The 23,378-nt window shown below is 49.4% G+C and overlaps 1 protein-coding gene across 1 annotated transcript; it reads left to right on the top strand.

The window, feature by feature from the left end:
* Positions 1-9: 9 nt before the first annotated feature.
* Positions 10-11,663, top strand: LOC140213360 (uncharacterized). The gene is made up of 6 exons (XM_072284610.1): positions 10-1,213; positions 3,224-3,446; positions 7,514-7,729; positions 8,993-9,086; positions 9,398-9,609; positions 11,502-11,663. The coding sequence occupies exons 1-6, from the start codon at positions 87-89 to the stop codon at positions 11,661-11,663; spliced, it is 2,034 nt and encodes a 677-aa protein (XP_072140711.1). The 5' UTR covers positions 10-86.
* The last annotated feature ends 11,715 nt before the right edge of the window (positions 11,664-23,378 follow it).

The following is a 23,378-nucleotide window of genomic DNA, read 5'->3' on the forward strand; positions in this document are numbered from 1 at the left end:
GGTGTCAGAAGTAGGATCGGCCGCTCCCGAAATAGACCGTCAGGGGCGTATGCAGTCCGACAGAGCGGAGCAGTAGCTTGCAAGTGATGCAAGTCCTCACGGAAGGCACGGCAGCAACGAGCGTCCAGCAACGAGCAACAATGGCTGGGATAAAGCCTCCGCAGCCATTTGATTTCCACAACGCAGCAGACTGGCCCTCTTGGATTGAGGAAATCGAAGACTACAGCTTCGCATCCGGTCTCAGCGAGAAAACGGAAGAAATTCAAGTAAGAACCCTTCTTTACACAATGGGCCGGAAGGCAAGAGAGATTCTTCGCTCGTTAGCGGTAAAAGACGAAGACCTGAAGACTTTCAAGGTCGTAAAGGCAAAGTTTGAAGCCTATTTCGTTCACACGAAGAACACAGTGTATGAGAGCGCCCGTTTTAACAGACGTCGTCAACAGCCAGGGGAAACTGTAGACGAATTTGCAACCGACCTCCACAAGTTAGCAGAGCGATGCGACTTCGATAACATGAAGGACCGTTTAATAAGGGATCGCTTTGTAGTTGGCCTTCTAGACGAAGCGCTGTCGGAAGAGCTTCAAATGGACCCTAAGCTAACATTGGCCACCGCACTAGCAAGGGCCCGAACAAGCGAAACGATAAAGCAGCAGCAAGCAGACTTGAAACAGCGGGAAGGTACGAGCGCCGAAACATATGTTGCAGCGGTAAAGAACAAGAAAACAGAACAGAAGAGAGAATGGAATGCTACACTTGCGCGTCGCAAGAAGACCGCTTCTGTAAAAAGCTGCACTTATTGCGCAGGTTCGATGCACCCGCGAACTAGTTGCCCAGCGAAGCAGCAAAAATGCTTTTACTGCCAGAAGCTAGGGCATTTCGAAAAGGCTTGTCGAATTAAAAACAGAGAAAGAAAACTTGACGGGGTAACGGCACCGGGCTGCCCAGATAACGAGCGCCAATTCCTCGGCACAGTTACACCGCGACAAAGCAAGTTGTCTGCGCACTTCGTGACGGTACAGATAAACGGCCATGAAGTAAAAATGAAAGTCGATACTGGAGCAGAAGTCACGGTCGTGGGGGAAAATTTCCCAGGAATGCCAAGCTATCTTGAGAAAGCAGGAAATCTAAGGGGACCAAGTGACGCAAGCATTGACACGTGCGGAAAGTTTCAAGTCGAAATCGCATGGAAGGACAATCGCTGTGAGCAGACAGTGTATGTCGTAAAAAACTTGCACATGCCTTTACTAGGGCTACCTGCAATAAATGCCCTTGGGGTAGTTCGATTTTTAGACGAACTGGAAACGTCCGAGGAGGTCGCGAGACAGTACCCAGGGCTATTTCAAGGAATCGGATCTATAGCAGGAGAGCACAGGATACGGTTGACAGAAAATGCAATCCCCTACGCTGTGTCAACCCCGCGCAGGATTCCTATCCCGATGAAGGAAGCGGTTAAGGAGGAACTTGACAGGCTTGAGCGGGAAGGCATGATTAGGAAGGTCGAGGATCCGACGGAATGGTGTGCGCCAATTGTGCCGGTTTTGAAGCCATCCGGCTCAGTCAGGATTTGCGTCGACCTCACTCAACTAAATAACTTCGTAAGAAGAGAGCGCCTCCAATTGCCAACCGTAGAGCAGATCATGGGAAGCTTTCAGGAAGCCTCTGTGTTCTCGAAACTAGACGCAAGCTCAGGATTTTACCAAATCCAACTTGCGGAGTCCTGCCAAACACTCACCACTTTCATAACACCATACGGCAGGTACTGCTATCGCAGACTACCGTTTGGTATAACCTCGGCACCAGAAGTTTTTCAGAGGAAGTTCACGCAAGTCTTGGAAGGATTAGACGGTGTTTTGAACTACATGGACGATATTCTTGTGTTCGGCGCAAATAAGTCGGAGCACGACTCTCGCTTACACAAGGTGCTCGGAAGACTACAGCGGGAAGGAGTGACGCTGAACAAAGAAAAATGCTGTTTTTCAGTGCAAGAAGTATCCTTCCTTGGCATGATCTTTGGCGCTGGTGGCGTGCGGCCGCATCCTGAAAAAGTGCGGGCCATCACAGAATTTCCGAGGCCGCAGAACGTAACGGAAGTTCGCTCTCTTCTGGGAATGATGAACCATCTTGCTAGGTTTCTTCCAGATGCAGCGTCTATGAGCGCGCCTCTACGCAGCCTTCTGTGCAAGGACAATGAGTGGTCGTGGGGACCGCTACAGGAACAAGCGTTTTGCAAAATCAAGGAAACCATCAGCTCGGACAGGTGCCTCGCCATGTACCACCCTCTCTACGAGACAATAGTCTCGGCTGATGCTTCATCGTATGGTCTTGGTGCTGTATTATTTCAGATCCAACCATCCGGGGAACGACGACCGGTTGCTTATGCCTCGAGATCGCTGACAAAGACGGAACAAAAATATTCTCAAATAGAGAAGGAGGCGTTAGCTCTGACGTGGGCAGCTGAACGTTTCGACGAATTTTTAAGAGGTATGAAATTTTTGTTCGAAACAGATCACAAGCCTCTACTTCCGTTGCTCGGTCGTGATCCTCTGGACGCTATGCCGCCTCGCATCCAAAGATTCAGAATGCGTTTGATGAGGTACTGCTTCACACTAACGCACGTTCCCGGCAAAAGCATTGCGACAGCCGACACCTTATCAAGAGTACGAGCGAACGCTACTAACCAAACTCTAGGCGCCTTGACAGACTCAGACGTATCTGCTTTCGTCGATGGAATAGTTCAGGGCCTACCGGCTACAGAAAGCATGCTTAATCTCATACGAGCTGAGCAACAAAAAGACCAGGAATGCTTGTCATTGATGAAAGCCTGCCACCACGGGTGGCCAAGAAAAGAAAGGCTCCCAGACGTTTTGAGGCAATTTTGGCCCGTCCGTGCTAACATTTCAGTTTGCAAGAACCTGTTGCTGAAAGATGCTCGCATTATTGTTCCGCGAAGTCTGCGGAAGGAAATGATCGAACGACTACACGAAGGGCACCAAGGTATCGTTCGCTGCAGAGCAAAAGCAAAGGAATCTGTTTGGTGGCCGGGGCTCAGCAAAGAGATAGCAAAAGCTGTAGCTGATTGCCATGTGTGCGCGAGTGAACGCGTTCAGTTCGCGGAACCAATGATTCCCTCGGAAACGACAGAGCTACCATGGCAAAAAGTCGGCGTGGACTTATTTGAAATAAAACACGCCGTGTATCTTGTTGTTGTGGATTATCATTCCAGATATCCAGAGCTGGCCTTGCTGAAAGGCGATACGTCATCAGAAGCGGTTATCAACCATCTGAAGAGCATCTTCGCCAGGCACGGCATCCCAAACACCGTGGTATCCGACAACGGACCACAATTTGTCTCGTTTGCTTTCAAGCATTTTTCAAGCGTGTACGGGTTCAAGCACGTCACAACTAGCCCGCTCTTCCCGCAAGCCAACGGCGCAGCTGAGCGCATGGTAAGAACGATTAAGCTACTTTTGAACAAAGCAGAGGACCCCTACATTTCTTTGCTGAACTACCGGAACTCGCCGGGTCCCACAGGTTACAGTCCAGCACAACTTTTGATGAGCCGTCGATTGCGCTCAAGAATACCTTGCGTTCAATCTCTGCTAAAACCCTGTGTCGTTAGCTCTTCGTGGCAGAAAATGGATGAGGAATACAGAAACAGGCAGAAAAGATACTTTGACAAGCGTCATGCTGCCAGGTCTTTGCCCAGACTTTCTGCAGGAAATCGAGTGTGGCTGAAAGACAAGGGGGCTCCCGGAACTACCCTGCGGCCGTCCCAAACACCACGGTCCTACTGGGTGGGGACCGACAAAGGCGCCGTTCGCCGGAACAGACGCCATCTCCTCCTACTGCCAGAGACGGGAGACGATGACAGTGTTCCATCGGCGGTTCAACGGGATCACCATCAAGAAGAGATCGACGTAACACCGAAGCCACAAGTTCCCGAACTGCCCGCCAAATCGCCGGCTACAACGCCAGTGAAGTATGCCGGTGTGCAGCAGCCGTCGGATGGTCACGCCAGCGAAACCACCGGACATCGTAGAACCACCCGCTGCGGTCGCATAATCAAGACGCCGAAACGACTTGGAGTTAATGATTAACTATGAACTGTGTTGTTGAGTTATTGTGAATGTACTTAGCTTGCAAAAAGGGAAAGATGTGACGTCAGCCTGCAGATAAAACGCGAGCACACTTCTTTGGCTGTCATCCCGCACTTATCACAAAAGTCATGTGACTAGTGCTTCTGTATATATTGCACATCATCGGAATAAACGGGGTATTCCCTTTATCACCGCCCTACGATGCGTGTCTGACAGTCGTCGCTGCGCTAGCGCGCGCCCGTGTTCTGTACGGCGGGAGCACGTGGTTATTGCGATGCCGAGTGAGGCCTCATCAGCCAGGAAAGGTGGCACGCAATAGTGCTGTGTTGTTGATTGCCACAGCACCCTCGAAAACACGAAAGGTCGTACGCCGCCCGTGAAGTTCTACAGATTTTCGGGGAAGTGGTACGAGGACAGACGACAAGCATGGATAACTGCAGTGCGCCGAGTCAAGTCACATACTTTCGCATTCGCGTGCGATATCACGGCCGCTCGATGAAAGCCGAATAGCGATATGCCTGTTTTTAGCGCAAGGCCGCTTGTGAGTCGTGTCGCGTAGTTGAATTGCGGTGACATCCGCCGTTTTTTAGCGATAAATGCATGCCTGTTGCGCCGCTAAGCTTGACGACGCGAGCTCGATTCCCAGCCACGGCGGCCGCATCACGATAGGAGCGAAATGCAAAAACACCCGTGTTACTGTGTGCTTTGATTTTTGTGCACGGTAAAGAACCCCAGGAGGTTAAAATTATTCATGAGGCTCCCCATCACAGCGTGCCTCGTAATGATTTCGTGGTTTTGGCATGGTTCTGGCACTTAGAAACCCCGAATTTATTTGATTGCTCTGTGCCTTCCCTCGCGATCGACATGAACGAGCTCAAGAGAATTATATTCCTTTTCCAAATGCTGCAACTTAAATTACTGGTTGTGCAGCTAACGAAAGGGGCCGTGCGCTACTTCTGTGCGGTAGCAGACCGTATTTAATGCAAGCCGCGGTCGTCGCGTGCGTCGGTAAGCGGCAGATCGGAAAGCAGCCTCTCGAGACGTGCGCGTTATGTTTGTTGTTTGGCCATGCTTTCTAAGTTCAGAATATCCAACCATGCTTTAAGGGAATTACCACCCTTTACATTCACTTTTCCTGCCAAAAATCTTAGTTTCCTGTAGTAGCAGGCCATCGGCGCGAGCTTACTTTAGCTGCTCGTTCGACGGGGAACTTGATTTGCTTTGGTGAGGCATGTATCGCTAATGCTTGCACTCGTGCTGCCGGTCCCAAGTTGATTCCTGGTTGACGTGGTCTCGGTTCATTTCCCGGGGCAGTCTGTACGAGCCATTTCTCATGAGAAGTGAGAAGATACCTTGCTGACTAATGCAATTAGTTGCAATGACTCCATCATCCACATTGCATAAGGCGTGATATACATTGAATATTTATTGCAGCATGATATAAGGCAATATGCGCCTATGTAGTACTTAAATTAATTTTGAGCAGATGTGTGTTTTGGCTGTTGTGCTCTAGAATTTTGTGTACTCTTGGAAGTAAACTGCTATAGTGTTCTGGTGAAGCAGCGCACTGACCAGGACAAGGCGGACGCACATAAGCATACATGACGCTGTGCTTGTAACACTCGCTTTGTACTGGTCAGTGCGCCGCTTCACCAACACGGTATGATTATTAATCACCAACTCGCCCAACTTTCCAGATTACTGCGTTAGCTGTATAATAATGCAGTTCTCTTCGTGCCATGCAATGATGTTATGTGACAAGAAATAGGCAGTACAAGTTACAGGCATCTCCGAATCACCTTATATTAAAGGCGTGTACAGTTCGCAAAAACATAATTTGTGATTTGCCTGAACCTAACGCTGAGAGGGTATAAGGAGCTATAAGCTAGGCCACGTTGCTGAAGATGTGAAGAGGGTCCTTCTCGTTAGTATAGTGCCATGCTTATTGGTGCATGTGTTCTTTCTGTGCTTGCAGAGCTAATGACACTCCTTCGGAGCCATTGAAAAGCACACGACCTTGCAGCACACGTTTCGTTGGCAACTGCAAGAACGACTTAAGTCATCATCCATCATACATCCCTACCATCTTCCCACCTGTATACAGCAAGAAAGCACCATATCGAGAGAGGGCGAAAAGGCATGACTGGCAGTGTGCAAGTATCCTAACTTGTATTGGTAGCCCTATTGTAGAATATTATATGCACACAATCACAGGAACGTTACCTTTGCAAACATATTATTGGGAGCAATTTAATTCCCACAACAAATAGGCAAACATTCTTTCTCAATTCTGTGCGGTACAAATGGGAGCGGCGTCCAATGGCAATCACAGCAGTCTTGTCAGCAGTCAGCACCACCGGTACAAGTGCTTTCGTACTGCAGCGACACAGCTCTTGAGCAGCAGCAAGACACATGTGAAACAGACTGCAGAACATGCCTTTCTGAAGTGACGGAACCGTCAACAAGCAGCCCAATGGATCTGCAGTCATCGAGTAGTACGACAACAGAAGTTCCTGCTGCCAGAGTGACTTATGTTGTAATTGAAATAAATGTGGCTAGATTTCTGAACTTGGTGCGTACCTCAAACTCGACGTGGTATACGATCTTGTCGGACACCTGTGACACGCACTTGGCTTTCACTGTCACATCACCGCCCACAATTTGTTCAACGCCGTACGCGTGCGGAAGCAGGCGCTACCCTTTCGTGAGGTTGCCGCCACCAAAAAAGCTGTCGGCGTCGGCAACCTTATCGAAACCGCACTGCAATCTTTGCATCGCTGTTGCGCAAGCAGGCGATCTGCCGCCGTCGAAAACGGAGCGCCGTGAGCACGAGGAGTGAAGCGCGGAAGAAACAATGTAAACAAAGCGGAGACCGCGTTGCTTGACGTCTCCACATTGGGGGCGCTGTCAGGAGGCGCAGCCGCCTGGCCATGGTTTTCTTGCGTATCGGCACGAGCTCAACTGATGTCACCGCATGCCTCGCTCCGCCCGATGATGCTGTGAGGGGCGTCATGGCCCACAGTGGTGAGTCGCACGGTGAAATCCTGAAAGGACTTGTACCTTTCAATCCTCGACTACCTACTATTGACGCTCGGCCCTTCGGGAAAAAGCGATCGATTATTATCACTTTCGCCACCGGCCCCCTGCCCAAAGCTGTCCGCTTCTGGGAGGGTATTCGCACTTGCTTTCCTCATCGACCCAAAATGGAGGCTTGCTACAACTGCCGCCGTATCGGACCACGCGAGGATGTCTGTCCCGCCCCAACTAGCGGATGTTGCCACAATTGCAGTGACTAGAACACGCCAACGGAACCCCCAACCTGAACACCCAAGTGCATCGTCTGTGGGCACGGGCATCATACTGGGAATGTTCAATGTAAGTACCGGTACGCCCGCCCACCACCACGCACTACCCAGCCAACCCCCGGACGCCAGTCAAGAACCCGGGAGCAGAAGCCAGCCCCGCGAAAGTCATCGCGCAGTGCAAGAACGGCGCGTTCCATTTCACGTGATCGTAGCCACAAGCCCCAGCAGGACCTCACCTGGGCCGACCATGCAAGGAGATCGCCGCCTGCCCCCGCCCAGAAAACTCCGGACCACAACGAAGGGGAGCTACGGGCCCTGCGGCAGGAGGTAAGACGCCTCACAGTCCTCACTCAGAGCTCACTTCGCTCTCCTACTCCTTCTCATTCAATTTCACCTCCTACTCTATCACAAACCAACACCGCTCTCTCAATCACTCCCCCCTTAAAAAATCTACGTATCATTCACCCACCCCTCACCTCCGGGCCGATCGATGTCGACACCAAACTGAAAGGCTTCTCCGACCGATTCGACGGAAAAACTCAGAGGTTGAGGTTCGCCTCGAAAGCAAATTCAATGCTCTCATCACTGATCTCACTGCGAAAGTGGAGGCGCACATGGAACGCTGCATGGAATCCATACTCCAGAAAATGATGGACCTCCTCGAAGCACTCCTCACGCAGCTCCCCCTGCTCTCTGCCCCCCTTCTCCCCACAGCACAACTGCCATGGAACCCCACATCCCTATGCCCCTCTTAGCCATCCCTCTACGCTCCAATATGTTGGGAGGGGGCAACAATAACTCGCTTCACATCCTGGAGCCGCCGCGGCTTTCTGGGCTAGCGCGCGCCCCTGCAGCTTCTACTTCCTACACTTCCCCCAACGCCCCAAGTCCTTCTTCTCCAAGATACCTCCAATCAGGCCACACTCGCCAGTTACAACTTCACACACTCTGACACCACAAACAGACCCAGGGCGTCCACACTTGTGCACCGCGCTCTAACACACAAGGCACATTACATCACGTCAGAGACGCCCTGTGTGATCACCGAAATTATCCATCGTACACATACACTCCCATCCATCTTTATTGCCAATATCTACCATCCCCCATCCCAACCGATGGCCTCGTTGGACTCCCTCCTCGGAGAGCTGTACCACCTAGCAGGGAAGCACCCCGTACTAATCGGTGGGGATTTCATCAGTCAGCACACTGACTGGGGATACAAAACAACAGCACACAGAGGTCGCAGGCTCTGGCTGCTCATGCAGAACCTCCAACTTTCCGTCCACACCAACTTTCAGACGCCTACGCGAATCGGCAACCGTGTCAGCATGGACACTAGTGCGGATCTCGTGATCAGCCGCTCCCTCCGTGATTTGACCTGGACGAGAACACAACACACACTGGGCAGTGATCATTATATGATATAAGTCACTGTCCCATTCAAACCACCCCGCCACACCTACATAACACAAACTCATTAACTGGGACGCTCTCCGCACCGCGCGGACTGCCCTCCCTGACAACCCCATCGCCGACGTCACCGACTGGGTAGACTCTCTTCAGACTGACATCCCACACCATACGCAGCAGATTGAAACCACCACGGACACCCCAACACTAGACACCCGACTCGCCCACCTCTGGGAGGCCTACCACAGCCTCCTAGAAAGGTGGAAACAGGGTAAACACAACAGAAAACACACACAAAAAAATGCTTTGCCGCTTAACAATCCCAAATTCTACTACATTCGGAGGAGCTCTGCTGCTCAAACTGGGGGCAAGTATGCGGCGGCATCGCCGGCAAACTGACCACCAAACGGGCGTAGCACCTCCTCCGACACCTCATCGATCCATCGAAAACAAAAAACACCACCCAGCACCACGTCACCCGGCTCATACACACACACATTGACAACCCCGACGCTCTCTTCGGTACACTCCGCGACACATAAGCCTCACCTGGCATACCATCTCCTCTTCCATCATACACAGGACAGCCGGAACCCAAACTCGACACCGACCAACCAAAGGTGGAGGTCAGAGCAGCCCTCATGACTCTCCGCACCAATTCCGCGCCCGGCCCCGACCAGGTCACCAACACAATGCTTCGCAATCTGGACAATCAATCGATTACTCGCATCACGGAGTGCTTCAACCAGTGCTGGAAAGAGGGCACCCTTCCCCAGTCCTGGCGACACGCAAAGGTAATCTTCATTCCGAAGCCCAACGAACCACTTACACTCCAAAACCTTCGCCCAATCTCGTTAACTTCGTGTCTCGGAAAGCTTTTCGAGCATGTGATGTCAGCGAGGCTCGCACAGCACATGACAGACCATGACTTATACCCTCACAGCATGGTGGGATTCCGCCCCCATTTGTCCACACAAGACTCCATGTTGCAAATCACCCACTACATCTTCGATTCGCTCATTCCAAACCACACCAAGGCAGTCCTGGATTTAGATTTATCCAAAGCCTTTGTTCGCGTCGAACGTCACGCGATCATGACTGAACTCTCCCCACTGAATGTGGGCGCACGTACGTACACCTACATTGAGGCATCAGCACGCACGGCTGAGCTTCACTTCGGCCCGCTCACCTACCCCACATACTCTCTAAAAAGCGTAGGCACCCCACAAGGCTCCGTCCTCTCACCTTTCTTATTTAATATCACTTTCATCCCCCTATAGCACGACAATTGGCAACCGTTCCTCACCTGAAACATACTCTCTACGCTGACGACATCACGTTATGGACTACCCATGGCAGTGATGGCGCCATACAGGGCACCATCCAAGCCGCAACCAATCTGACACAATACTATGCAGTTAGCGTAGGACTTTCTTGTTCCCCAGAGAAGTCCGAGCTGCTGTGCATTCGTCCTAAGAACCGCAACTTGTCCTGCTCCCCCATCGTCATCGAGCTGGACGATAGACTGATACCAGAGGTCGAAACCCTCAGGATACTTGGTATGCATATCCAGAGTGATGTGAAGCACACGACTACACTCCGGAGACTCAAGCAGGTGGTAGGGGCGATCTCGCACCTTATCCGCCGTGTCTCGGGCCACCACAGAGGCATGCGGGAGCGTGATCTATGCCGACTTGTTCACGCCTTTGTACTCAGCCGTGTACTCTACTCCACCCCCTATCTCAAGCTCTCTTGCCGTGAAACTGACGCCATGGACGCTCTTATTCGCCGGGCATACAAAGTCGCCCTCCACCTTCCCATAAATACACCTACCGACCGACTCTTACAGTTAGGCCTCCACAACACAATCGGGGAACTTGTAGACGCGCACCGCCAAGCACAATACCTTCGTCTCACACAAACCAACACTGGCCGGTACATACTGCACTCCCTTGGAATCCGGATACCAGCCAACGATCCGACATTACGCCCCATATCAAAACCCTTACACCGCGAACTGCTCATTAAGCCACTCCCCCGTGACATGCACCCCCACCGCCACGATAAGCGTCGCAGAGCTCTAGCTACAGCACTCCACCGTTATTACGGCTCGGAAGCGGACGCCGTATGGGTAGACGCAGCCTGCAAGGGTGATGACGCGGTCGCTGCCGTGGTGGATTACACTCTCTTTGCGATCGGAACGCACACACTCCCCCCAGGCATCTCTCCCGAAGTTGCAGAGGAAGCCGCCATTGCCCTAGCCATCATCAACACAGAACCACGGTGTGTTTTATCAGACTCCAAAACTGCAATCCTACATTTCGCACGAGGCCGAGTCCATGTGCCTGCTTTTTGCATGCTGGACTCGCCCATTGCACCCCCGCCCCATCATGTGGAGCTGATTTGGGTGCCCGCGCACTGCGGGAATCCTGGAAACGAGGCCGCCAACCTCTTGGCCCGAGGTTCTTTAAACCGGGCCCTTGCGGCCTCCAATCCGGGATTCACGAAGGAGCACGCGCACACTTTCAACGAGCTGACGAATGCCTCCAAGGCGGCGCGTCAGTTGTACCCCCACCGCACAAATCCCTTAGCAATCGACAAGTAGCCCTTTGGCGCCAATTACAAACACGTACTCTCCCATCTACTTTCACTCTTTCTCAAGATCACCCGCTTTTCCTCACATCAGCCTGTAATCTCTGTTCCGAACCTCGCGCTTCTGCTCTCCACCTCCTTCCTGAAGACCTGGGAGGACTGGGAGACCCTGCTGGGCTCTGGAGACTCGGTCGCGCAGATCATGGCTACTGATCGGGTTGCCAGCGTTATGGACCGAAGCAACATAAATGCTTGAGTGCAGTGGGTTCGTGCGGGGGCCCGGGATCCTGCGCGCCCCAAACTCCCCAGTCTGCACAATAAAGTTTATATGATGATTATGATGCTCGTCGACACAACATACGCCATCGAGAAGTCACATATAACCCGGGAGATCTCGTATTGGTTTGGACCCCTATACTTCAACGAGGCCGCTCAGAAAAATTATTGCGCCGATACTTTGGACCCTACTTAGTTTTGTATCCTCTAAGTCCTGTCAACTACGAAGTAATTTCAGCCAAAACTTCGCACCACTCCCGTAGACCGCGTTCCTCTGACATTGTTCACGTTACCAGGCTTAAGTCCTACCACTCGCGCTGACTCTCATCCACAAGCTTTTTGGTGCGGCCCCTGCCGTCACGTCCGTTGTCTTCCTCATTTCGTTTATTTTCTCCCTGATGCATTTAAAATTACAATAACTCTTCTGTTTTTTTTTTTGGGGGGGGGGGTGACCCAACTTTCATCTAGTCACATGGAGAAGTAGTCTCTCTTCTTTTTGTTCTTTTTTTTTTGGAGGGAGGGGTAATGGCACGCGCTGGTTACGCTAGAAGCCGAGGATGAAGAAGTGTGCGTGGTAGCTGTTGCAGAAACGAACTGAAAACGATCGTTCACTTGGAACTGACTGCTCGCCTTTTCCTCTCGCGACAATATATATAAGTCATGGAAGTGTGGAGGTAGGCCAAACGCATTGACTATCATCAGAAATTATGAAAAGCTGAGACAGACCGACAGCTTCAAGAAACAGCGGCGGAGGACTCTATCCGTGCCTACGCACGGATGTTCTAGCAGCTATGACCTCAAACCCGCATGCTAGCGTGTGGGACGTGGCCGCCGCGGTACCTATTTCCAAGTCATCAGTTTGGAGGATTCTAAATGACGGCCGTTCACCTGTACCACCTTAACAAGCCCGAATGCTTAGAAGATAGGGAGCTGTAGAATCGTCTAGATTTCTCGAATTGAACCTCACAAAAGCTGATGAGTAACAGGACTTTTTGAGCAACATTACGCATGCAGATTAAGCCGATTTTCACAGAAGCGCCCAGGTAAATTAGCATAATGCACACTATTGGAGTAAATCCACACTGGGTAAAGCGCAATCGGCACGAGTATCAGTGGACGCTCAATGTGTGGTTCGGAATTTACGCCGATGCTATAGTCGGTCCCATCTTCTTCAATCACACACTGACTGGACAGCTTCACGTGGACGAAATCCTTGAAGGAGTGGTGGATGAGTTTCTCACCCTCCCCCCAGCAAACGTAAAACTCCGAGCACTCCGCGATCAGAGGACACCCTAGACGAGACAATCTTAAATGATAACGACAGATTAACCGCTTTGGAGACTAAATTTCATAATATACTCACTGCAATTGAAAAAAATCAATACAGAGAACACAGCCAGGAATGAAAAGCTCGACAAATTCATTGAATTCGTACAAGCACACATCCAACAAACTACAAGTTGGATAGCTGGAGTCAGCGCGAATCATCCTAACATAGTTGCACCTGCTCGATCCGCCTCCCCACCAGCTCCGCTTAACAATGGCCAATAGTCCGACCCGCTCCGAGTTTGAAGTGTGGCAGTGGAACTGTAGGGGGTTTCGAAAAAAGAAATCACACCTCCAGCAGTTTCTAGCCCCCTCTTCTAATCTCCCAGCTGTCATTGCGCTTCAGGAAACTCACGGACTAATCAGCTTCCCAGGTTATAATGTCTATCAGAACAATAAGGTCTCCCGGCCCGATACGGCAATTCTTATACAAAAGCACCTCACTGCCAATCACTCCCAATTCGACAGCGTCGATATAGAGCACGATTTTCTAGAAATTATTCCTCGCAAAAATAATGCACCTGGCCTTTACATTCTCAATATCTATAGTCGTCCACAAGACAAACATCACCGCTTTGACTCCCTTTTCGCTCAAGCTATTGCCGCTGCCACCCACCACCCCCTCCTAATCCTTGGAGATTTCAACGCACCCAACCATTTGTGAGGTCACTCTGTTTCTACTCCTAAGGGCAGAGCCCTATGGATCCACATACAAGACCACAGACTCACATTACATAACGACATCGATGCACCAACCAGGCTAGGCAATAGCGTAGCTAAGGACACCTCCCCCGATCTTACGCTTACACACAGAATCCAACGCGTCACATGGCACAACTCACAAGTTAACCTCGGCAGCAACCATTACATCATTACCATCACATTACCACCATTTCGCAATCTACTAACCAATCAATATGCCGTTTCAACCGTCTAAACACGTCATGTCTTTTCTAATTTTCTTGCATTTTTTCTGCAATGTTAAAGAATTTCAGTGCTCCCATTTTTTTTTTTACAATACTTACTACATTATAACATGCAAAAACGTTTACGATGTTATTATGCTATTATGTTATTGTTTACCATTTATTGTTATTGCTCTACATATTGTATTTGCTAACGTATTAATTTTCCATGTTCTGTTGCTGATGTTTATTTCTTTCCCGATTCCATACTGATATGTTACCGTATTTCCCCCCTTACACTATGCCTTCTCGAAGGCCTGTAAGGTACATGTAAATAAATAAAATAATACACTACAATTCAAACACAAACCCTTTGCACCCAAACGCCTCAGCCTTACCAATTGGGACAATTTTCGAGAGGCCCGCCAGATATCAGCTCCCACAAACATTCAAGACATTTCAGAATGGTTTCAGCAACTACACGCAGACGCCCAGACGCACACTACCACTCTGCCCCCCGAAACCGCTCTCACTACGGTTGATTCCAAGCTTCTACACATGTGGGAAGCCAAACAGTCTCTTCTCAAACGGTGGAAGAGGCAACGGTTCAACCGAAAACTGACTCAGAATTGCCAAATTAGACCTCCAGATCCAGGAGTACGCCACACAACTGGCCTGCCAGCAGTGGGGCCAGGTATGTGAAAGCATGCATGACAACCTCGATAACAAGCGTACATGGCAACTCTTGCGACACTTATTAGATCCTACCACATCGCGCACACACCACAACCATAGCATAAACAAACTGCTACATGCACACAAAAACAATCTCAACGGATTCTTCGACGACCTCCGCCATAAACATCTGCCTCCCGCTCAGAAGTATGACATGCCAAAATATACTGGCGAACCCAACGACCTACTTAGCGCCGCTATCACGGAAGCAGAGGTTCGCCATGCCCTCGCCACCCTGCGCACAATGTCAGCACCAGGCCCCGACCTTATTAACAATAAAATACTCCGAAATCTAGACGACAACTCTGTCACAGCCATCACGGCGTACTTCAATCACTGCTTTGACACTGGCACCCTCCCTAGTTCGTGGAAAGATGCCAGGGTAATTTTTATCCCTAAGCCAAACAAACCCCTCAACACTTCTAATCTCAGGCCTATATCACTAACCTCTTGTCTAGGTAAAACATTCGAACACGTCATCCTCAACCGACTCAGTAAATACATGGAGGACAACAATCTTTATCCATCTGAAATGGTAGGTTTTCGAAAATCTCTTTCATGCCAAGATATCATGCTTCGAATGAAGCATGACATCATTACACCAAATAGCAGTCTAGATACGCAAGCAATTCTCAGTCTGGACCTCCACGGAGCCTTCAATAACGTTTCACATTCCGCCATCCTGCGAGAGCTTAATCTCATTGGGGTTGGCGGAAAAACATATGACTACATATGTACCTTTTTATCCAACCGTACCGCAACGATACACAGGCACAGAGCAATCCCCTTCATACGCTTTAGGTAGCTACGGCACGCCCCAAGGCTCAGTGCTGTCCCCTTTTCTTTTTAATCTTTCTATGATGCCGATGGCGCAAGCATTGCGGTCTATTCCCGATCTCAAGTTTTCACTCTACGCCGATGACATCACTCTTTGGACGACTGGCGGCTCCGACGGAGAGATTCAAGACACTCTACAGGCCGCAGCAGACGCCGTCGTGGCTCATGCCGGGGCTATGAACCTCACATGCTCCCCTCAAAAATCCGAGCTGCTACTTCTGCCATCCCACCGGGGGGCCGGAAAACACATGTCTAGCATAGAGGTAATCCTAAACCACATCCCCGTTACTAGAGTGGACAGGCTCCGGGTGCTCGGTTTACACATTCAAAGCAACCGGCTCAACACATATACCCTACATACACTCCAGACCACAGTCGATCACACCCTGCGTCTTCTAGGGCGAGTCTCCAATAAACATGGCGGACTAAAGGAGGCCGAACTTCTCCGCTTGATTCAGGCCTTCGTTATCAGTAAAATTACATTCGCAACACCATATCTACATTTCCTTAAATCAGAATCAGATAAGATCGACACTCTTTTACGCAAAATATATAAATTCGCTCTCGGGGTCCCCATACGTACCTCCACTGAAAGGCTAATGCTTACTGGAACTTTCAACACACTTTCTGAACTCACAGAAGCCCACCTCACATCCCAATATAACAGACTGTCTAACACCGCAACAGGTCGAAACATTCTACAAACTCTTTCTATCACTCCGGCACCCATCATCAAGACTAAATACACCATTCCACATCACATACACGAGAACCTCTGCATCCCCCCACTTCCTAAAAACATGCACCTTGTGCATCACAAACAGCGCAGGAGGCAGCGAGCAAAGGCTCTCCAAAAACAATTCTCCACCTCTAAAGACGTGCTCTATGTTGATGCCGCCGAATATGCGAACTGAAATCATTACGCAATATCAGTCATTAACTCTCACGGGCAGGTCGCTGCGGCCGCCTCCATTCCTGGCTCTTCCTCGGAGGAGGCGGAGGAAGCGGCCATAGCCCTGGCCCTCACAATTCCAAATTCATCAGTTATCGTTAGTGACTCCAAAGCAGCCATACATAACTTCGGAGCGGGTAGGGTCTCTAAGCCAGCTTTCTCTCTTCTCTTGGCTCATCCTTTCAATCAAACTGTGGCATTAATCTGGACTCCCGCGCATGCGGGCCTTGCCGGAAACGAGGCGGCTCATGCCAGTGCCCGAGGATTTACAGTCCGGGCTCAGGCATCAGATGCGTCGGACCTCGCCACGGAGGAGGCGCCGTTTACAGCGCGGGATCGACTTATTACTTACCGCGAAAGCTGCACACACTACCGATTAGACCGCTTAACCTTTCCGCCACTCATGGGCAAATTCCCGCGTAGGTGTGAAGTTCTGTGGCGACAGCTGCAGACTCGCACCTTTCCGTCCCCTTACCTCCTCCACCGCATTCATCCTGCCATTTACCTTTCTCCCTCTTGTAAATTCTGTGTCTCTCCCAGAGCAGACTTAAACCACATCATGTGGGGGTGCCCTAAGCACCCCCTTCCCCCTTTCCTCAAGCAATTAATATCTAGTGAGGAGCAGTGGGAGGCAGCCTTGCGCAGCTCCAGGCCCGAACTTCAGGAGGCCATCCTGGAGTGGGCTGAGAGGATAAAGGAGGCCTACTTCAAGTAGTTCCTCCCCCCCCTCTATTCCATTGCCCCCTTCCCTTTAAAGAGGGATAAATAAAGTTTTTCATCATCATCATCATCTCAGTGAAGTTCCGCTGTCAAGTCTTCCACTTCTGTGGTATCAGCAAGATGGGGTACCCGCACACAGCTGCAGCCGAGCACGAAACTGGCTGGATGCGACTTTTCGTACGCAATAGATTGGAAGGCACAGGCCTGTATATTGGCCAGCTAGGTCACCTGACCAGTGGCATAACCGGCAATTTCGTTCGGGGGGAGGGAGGGCTCACGCTGGAGCTCAGCCTGCTCCTTAAAGAATTTGTCGAGGGATCAAATACATGAATAATAACTGCATTGCCATTGCCAAAGATGCAGCAAACGAATTCTTAGACGCTACGCACTGTCAAGACAAGTAAATTTTTTCATAAAGAATATATTCGTGTGTCAGAATAATTGTGCCAGAAATAACTGATTTCCATGCTTCCATGATTTTTGTCTATTTAATAAGTAAAAAAAGATATCACACGAACTTTAGAGCTATATCAGTTCGAAACCAGCAAAGCACTGCATGCCGCTGATATGATAAATCTAAAGGCCATGAAATAAACAAGTTGAGGACAAATATTTTAATGAAACTTGGTCATTCAAGAACCTTGTTTACATTTTTTCACATATGCAACGGCCAAGGAAAAATCTCAGTGACGCTGTGCTTCGTTTCAATGTATTTCACAGGAGCAGCTTCACCGGTCGTGTATTGTAATTGCACCGAAATTATAGTCACAACAGAGAGATCACATATAAGAAGCAGGAGTTCTGCAATATATTCATTAGAAATGCGAAGATACAATGAAATACACAAATGCGAAGGTAAAGCTTGATAAAGAGCAAGAAAGTGTCACTAGAAACAAAGTTCACTGCATGTATCCACACACATCATCATCATCATCATCATCATCATCATCATCATCATCATCGTCATCATCATCAAGCTGGTTACGCCCACTGCAGGGCAAAGGCCTCTCCCATACTTCTCCAACTACCCCGGTCATGTACTAATTGTGGCCATGTTGTCCCTGCAAACTTCTTAATCTCATCCGCCCACCTAACTTTCTGCCGCCCCCTGCTACGCTTCCCTTCCCTTGGAATCCACAAAAGTCTCCACAACACCTCGCAACAAGTCTCCAATAAATCTGCATATCTAAGCAAAAGTCACTGTATACAGGGTGTTTCAGATAACTTTAGCCAGAGTTTAAAAATATGCCGATGCACTCTAAGACGACGCGACCAAATGCATGTTGCTCACTTTTGTATGTAGTGTGTCATGCTATCTTTTGTATTTTGCTTAAATAAATTTTTAGTCAAGATTAATTAACCAACTTCTGAAGTATCGAAGCTAGGAAAAAAATTCGATTAGAAAGTAGCAGAGTCTTTCTATTCAGTGCTAGTGCATTTCAGCTTAGTGATGATGCCCGCCAAATACAAAACACCACATGCCCACTTGGCGTCTAGATTGCACTGTTCCCAAACGTTCCGCGCACAAGCAGCCATAGGCACGCTTTAAAAGACGACAGGGCAGCGGCGTTGGCGTTGGCTGTGCCATTTACGCCAGATATGCTCCACTCGCGAAAGTTCGTTATAGTGATGCAGCGGTTATCGCTTGTGCTTCCGAAAGTAACAGGTCCGTCATTTCGTGATAGCTGTAAGCAAACTGAACATCCCTAAATAATAAAACTCAGTTTTCAGAAGGCTGAAAATGGTTGAATAAGAGTATCCTAAATGGCCGGACGCAGTCTTTCACTGAATTTACATTTATTTTTCATGTGCTTTCACAGCAAGTGCTCGAAGAGGTCACCTTCTGCAACGATACAACACAGAGATATCTTTTGAGAGGGCTTGCTGTCACTGCGTTGACCACCGTCGGTTAAATCCTGTGGCAGACTTCAATTATCTTCTCCTGTAAGGCTTCTGGAGTCGTCGTTTCCGTCGGGGACACGTGGTCCTTAATATAGCCCCACAAGAAAAAGTAAAGAGGGTTGAAGTAGGGTGACCTTGCCGGCCATAGATAGAACAGGCCCGTTTCTCCCTATCCATTGCCCTGGGAAGGTAACATCAAGCCATGCTCGTGCTTGACTGCAGCTGTGGGCTGAGGCCCCGTCGTGTTCGTACCAAATTGCGTCAAGCCGGGCTAGTGGCATGTTGCAGCAGCAGCAGCAGTCTTCAACCGGCCCTCTGAGGAACTCACTCACACATCTGTCGCCCGTTAGAGTGTTGTTAAAAACACTGGGCCAATCACTGTGCTGAAATATATTCCACACCAAACGTTAAAAGACCACTGATATTGGTGGAGGGATCTTTCATGCCAGTGGGAATTTTGCTCACTCAAATAGTGTACGTTGTGGATATTTACTTGGTAATTGCGGGAAAAGTTAGCCTCGTCAGTCCAGAGTACCTTGGGCAGAAAGTCAGAATCATACTTTTCCTGAATCAAAATCTAATCCACAAAGTCGAGTCTCTTTTGCAGATCCCTTGACTCCGGGCACTGATGCAACTGCAGATGATATGGGTGCAGTCCAGCTGTTTTCAAAATTCTCCAGGCACTTGAGTTGGACACACCGAGCAGTGCGCTCACGCAGCGCGTGCTAGCGTGTGTATTAGCTGCCATGAAAGACAGAACGTTGGAGCGAACCTCATTATTTATGACTGAAGCTCTCTGCGTCTTTCTTGTGAAGCTGTCGGTTTGCTTCAGCGACTCGTAGGTGTTGAATATTATTGTCATCGGGCTCAGTCGCGTACCCGGGTGCCAGCTTCGAAATATTCTTGCAGCCTGCCGTCTCTATCCACCTGCAGCTCCTAGGGCAAACATCATGCCTGCTTTTTCCTCGTTGGAAAAAGGCATCACGAAATTGCTCGTGCTCTAACAGCCGATGCACGATATTCTGTTAATCGCGGTCTGGAACTACCACCACCGTGGTGCCCATCAGTCGCTTTACGCAGCGCAGGCGATAATGGTTTCTAGCTTAAATCGAACAGCCGACGCTTACATCGCTACCCTGTCGCTTTTTAAGCGGCCGCGCACCTGTGGCTATTTGTGCGCGGAACGCTTGGGAGCAGTGCAATCACGACATGCAAGAGGACATGCGACGTTGTGTTTCTTTTGTATTTCGTGGGCATCCGTAGTAAGCTGAAAAACACTAATTCTTAATAGATAGAAACACAGAAACTGTTTATTCGAACGTTTTGCAAACCACTGTGCAACTTCGGAAATGAATTTTTTTCCCTAGCTTCGTTGCTTGAGGAGTTGGTCAATTATACTTGACTAATTACCTAATTAAACAAAATACGAAAAATAGCGTGACACACTGCATACTAAAGTGAGCAACAAGCATTTGGTCGCGTCGTCTTAGAGTGCAATAGCATATTTTTAAGCTCTGGCTGGTTCGCTGAAACACCCCCTATAATGCGACAAACAAGGTAAATAAACATGTTGCGCAATCACAGATTCACAGAATCCTAAGGCCCGCCCCTCCCCCTCCCTCCCCTACCCCCGATGCATCTCGTGCGACGGAAGGCGGCGCGGTTCCTCCACGCTTTTCTCCGTTGCGCACACAAGACTGATCCACCATCGTCGGCTGATCCACCATCGTCGTTGTATGGCCCGATGTACGACTTCAGAAAAGTCAGTGCACCTTTGGCGTCAAATGTTTGGAAGAACTTTAAACCGACAAAGATCCGGAATTGAAAACCTAAAGCACGGCTTTGGAAATGTCAATGCACCTTTCGCATCAAAAATTTGTGATCTTTATGCCCATGAAGTTTCGGAATTGAAATCCATGCCCTCCGTGGATTCCGTGGCCTCCGCGAGATGCCGCAATGGCCCCCTCGCCATCAAAACGCCCTTGAAACTTTGTGCTCGGATGGTGCTCTCTGCGTTATGCCACTACATGTGCATGGGCTTTGCCACGAAATCACGCCCGAGTTCACAATATCCGCGCCGAAATGTCTTTTCGAGTGTGAAAAATACATTCTAGACAAAATCCAGAATGATTTCCGGCGCCGGGGGTTGTTGTCGGCGGTGCATGACAGCACGCAAAAATTTCGGCAGGGGGAGAGGGCGAGGCTGAAGCCCCATAAGCCTACCCTCCCCTGTCTCTAGGTAAGATATGCGCTGCCGTGCCGAGGAAAAAGGAGCAGGTAAAAGGAAAAAAAGAACAGATATTTGTCCAGTGAAGCACAATAAAAACAACAATTTTACTGACTGTCGTATGGGTGTGGTTCTTAAAGTTCCCTTCAGCTGTGGCCAGTTCTATGTAGGGCAAACGGGGCGGTGTATCAATCAGAGGCTAATGGAACATAAAGGTCGTTTACCGGTGGATCGTCTTCTAATCTTTCTCTACATTGCCAATATCGTAACTGCACGCCCAAGTTAGATGAATGCGCGATATTGTACTGGCACAAGAATGAAGATACGCGTCTTATGGTAGAGGCATGGCATATCTATAATGGTGGAAATGCGTGCGTGAGTAATCCTTCGATTACTTTACATAAGGAAGAGATTAAGTGCCTTAACAGTTATCTCTCACGTAGACCGGCACATCTACCCGATTGACACGTGGTGTACCATTCCAGAGCTTGCGCAAATGAGTTTTGTGTCTTCTTTCTTTTTCGCCTCACTGCTCCCTTCACTTGATAGTTGGTGTTCGTGTTGTCCATTTCTCTTCTTTTGTGTCCTGTCTGCACGCCTCACCTTTCCTTGCATAATTAATCCTTACCAACTAGCTCAGCTTTCTGTCGTTCTAAACTGACTACTCTCCACTCAATTTCTTTCTGTGGGGTTATGGGAAAGATCGTGCTTGCATGATCGAGACGGAAGTCAGATTAATTCGATAACGGTTGTCTGTCGTAGAATTCCGGCGTCGGTCATCAAGAAAGCCACTGACGATGTCATAAGACGAACACAGTACCGCGTTGTAGCAAAAGGGGACCTATTCGTACACGTCCTCTAGACTGGTGTTCAACGGAGCTTACGAACTCATAGACAATAAGGACACACTGAAATCTCATGCTTTCTTTTGTTTTTTTGTTTGTTTCTATTTTTGTGCAGATATCCTGATTGCCAATTCGGCTCATTTAGAAGTGGTATATTTACTTTCTTGAAGCGGAGGGTTCGACGGAAGCCGTCTGGTCGGGATGAAACACGAAGTAATAGAACGAAGGACACCGACCCACAGAAGTGCTAAAAATGAATGAATCTTAAAGACGTTTCGGCTTCGGTACGGAAGCCTTGTTCACAATGGGTTGAAGGAAAGTTCATGGAAGCTTATGTATTCTTCAGCACGTGACTTAAGCAGTGCGTGTACGACGGGGGGAGGGCTCCCTCAAATCAATTGAACACGTGAAGCGTTTTCTGTACCTCCAGCGATTTCGGATACAGCCTAGATTTCAAGTTTCTTTCTTGGCCCGTAATTCTTGAGCTTTCCCAGTCAATCGTGTGGCCCGTCGCATCCCTGTGTTTGGCAAGGGCATTCGAAACTGTTAGTTTCTTTTCGAGATCGTTCTGATCCTGCCTCAGTCTCCGGCTAATGTTGCCCGATTCAGCGATGCATGCGTAGTCGCAGTCCGCGCAGGGTATCTTGTAGACTACGCCAGGAAACGACTCCCTCGGAAGCCTGTCCTTACCGCCCACGAGTGCGTGCCTCAGTTTACGCACAGGCACTTGTGACACGTCAACGTCATAACTGCGCAGAACGCGAGACAAGGTTTCGCTTATCCCAGGGACGTAGGGTATGGCGGCGCGCTTTCTTGGTCTGGTATTCGCCGGTCGGACGGAATTGGACAGGGGGCGTTCCACAGCACTAAAAACGACGGGGATAGCCGCGTGCCGGGAGATCGCCACGCACGCGGTCCAAGTCGGACTGCTGCTTACGTTACGTGCTGAAAAATACATAAGCTTCCATGAACTTTCCTTCAACCCATTGTAAACAAGGCTTACGTAGCGTAGCCGAAACGTCTTAAATATTTATTCATTTTTAGCACTTATTTTAGTCGGTGTCTGTCGTTTTATTGCTTCATATACTTTCTTGAACGCGTCGTTTTTCCCTTTTCTCTACACGCTGGTCGCTTCCCGGTGTGTTTATGTCGCTTTAATTTTTGGACACGAACCTGTTTTTGCAGCATGCATACACTTTCATGAAAAATAAAATGGTCGCTATAATTTGGATTTGGTTCGAAGCAA

The sequence above is a fragment of the Dermacentor andersoni genome, chromosome 9, assembly GCF_023375885.2.
Source record: "Dermacentor andersoni chromosome 9, qqDerAnde1_hic_scaffold, whole genome shotgun sequence".
Classification (NCBI taxonomy): domain Eukaryota; kingdom Metazoa; phylum Arthropoda; class Arachnida; order Ixodida; family Ixodidae; genus Dermacentor; species Dermacentor andersoni.

What these genes read in the sequence shown, in the direction of transcription:
- LOC140213360 (XM_072284610.1), top strand. Translation starts at nt 87, where the DNA reads ATGCAAGTCCTCACGGAAGGCACGGCAGCAACGAGCGTCCAGCAACGA. An exon ending in ACGGCGCAGCTGAGCGCATG is followed by an intron (nt 3,447 to 7,513) that starts GTAAGAACGATT and finishes CGCACTACCCAG; the next exon opens with CCAACCCCCGGACGCCAGTC. An exon ending in AGTCCTGGCGACACGCAAAG is followed by an intron (nt 9,610 to 11,501) that starts GTAATCTTCATT and finishes TCCTCACATCAG; the next exon opens with CCTGTAATCTCTGTTCCGAA.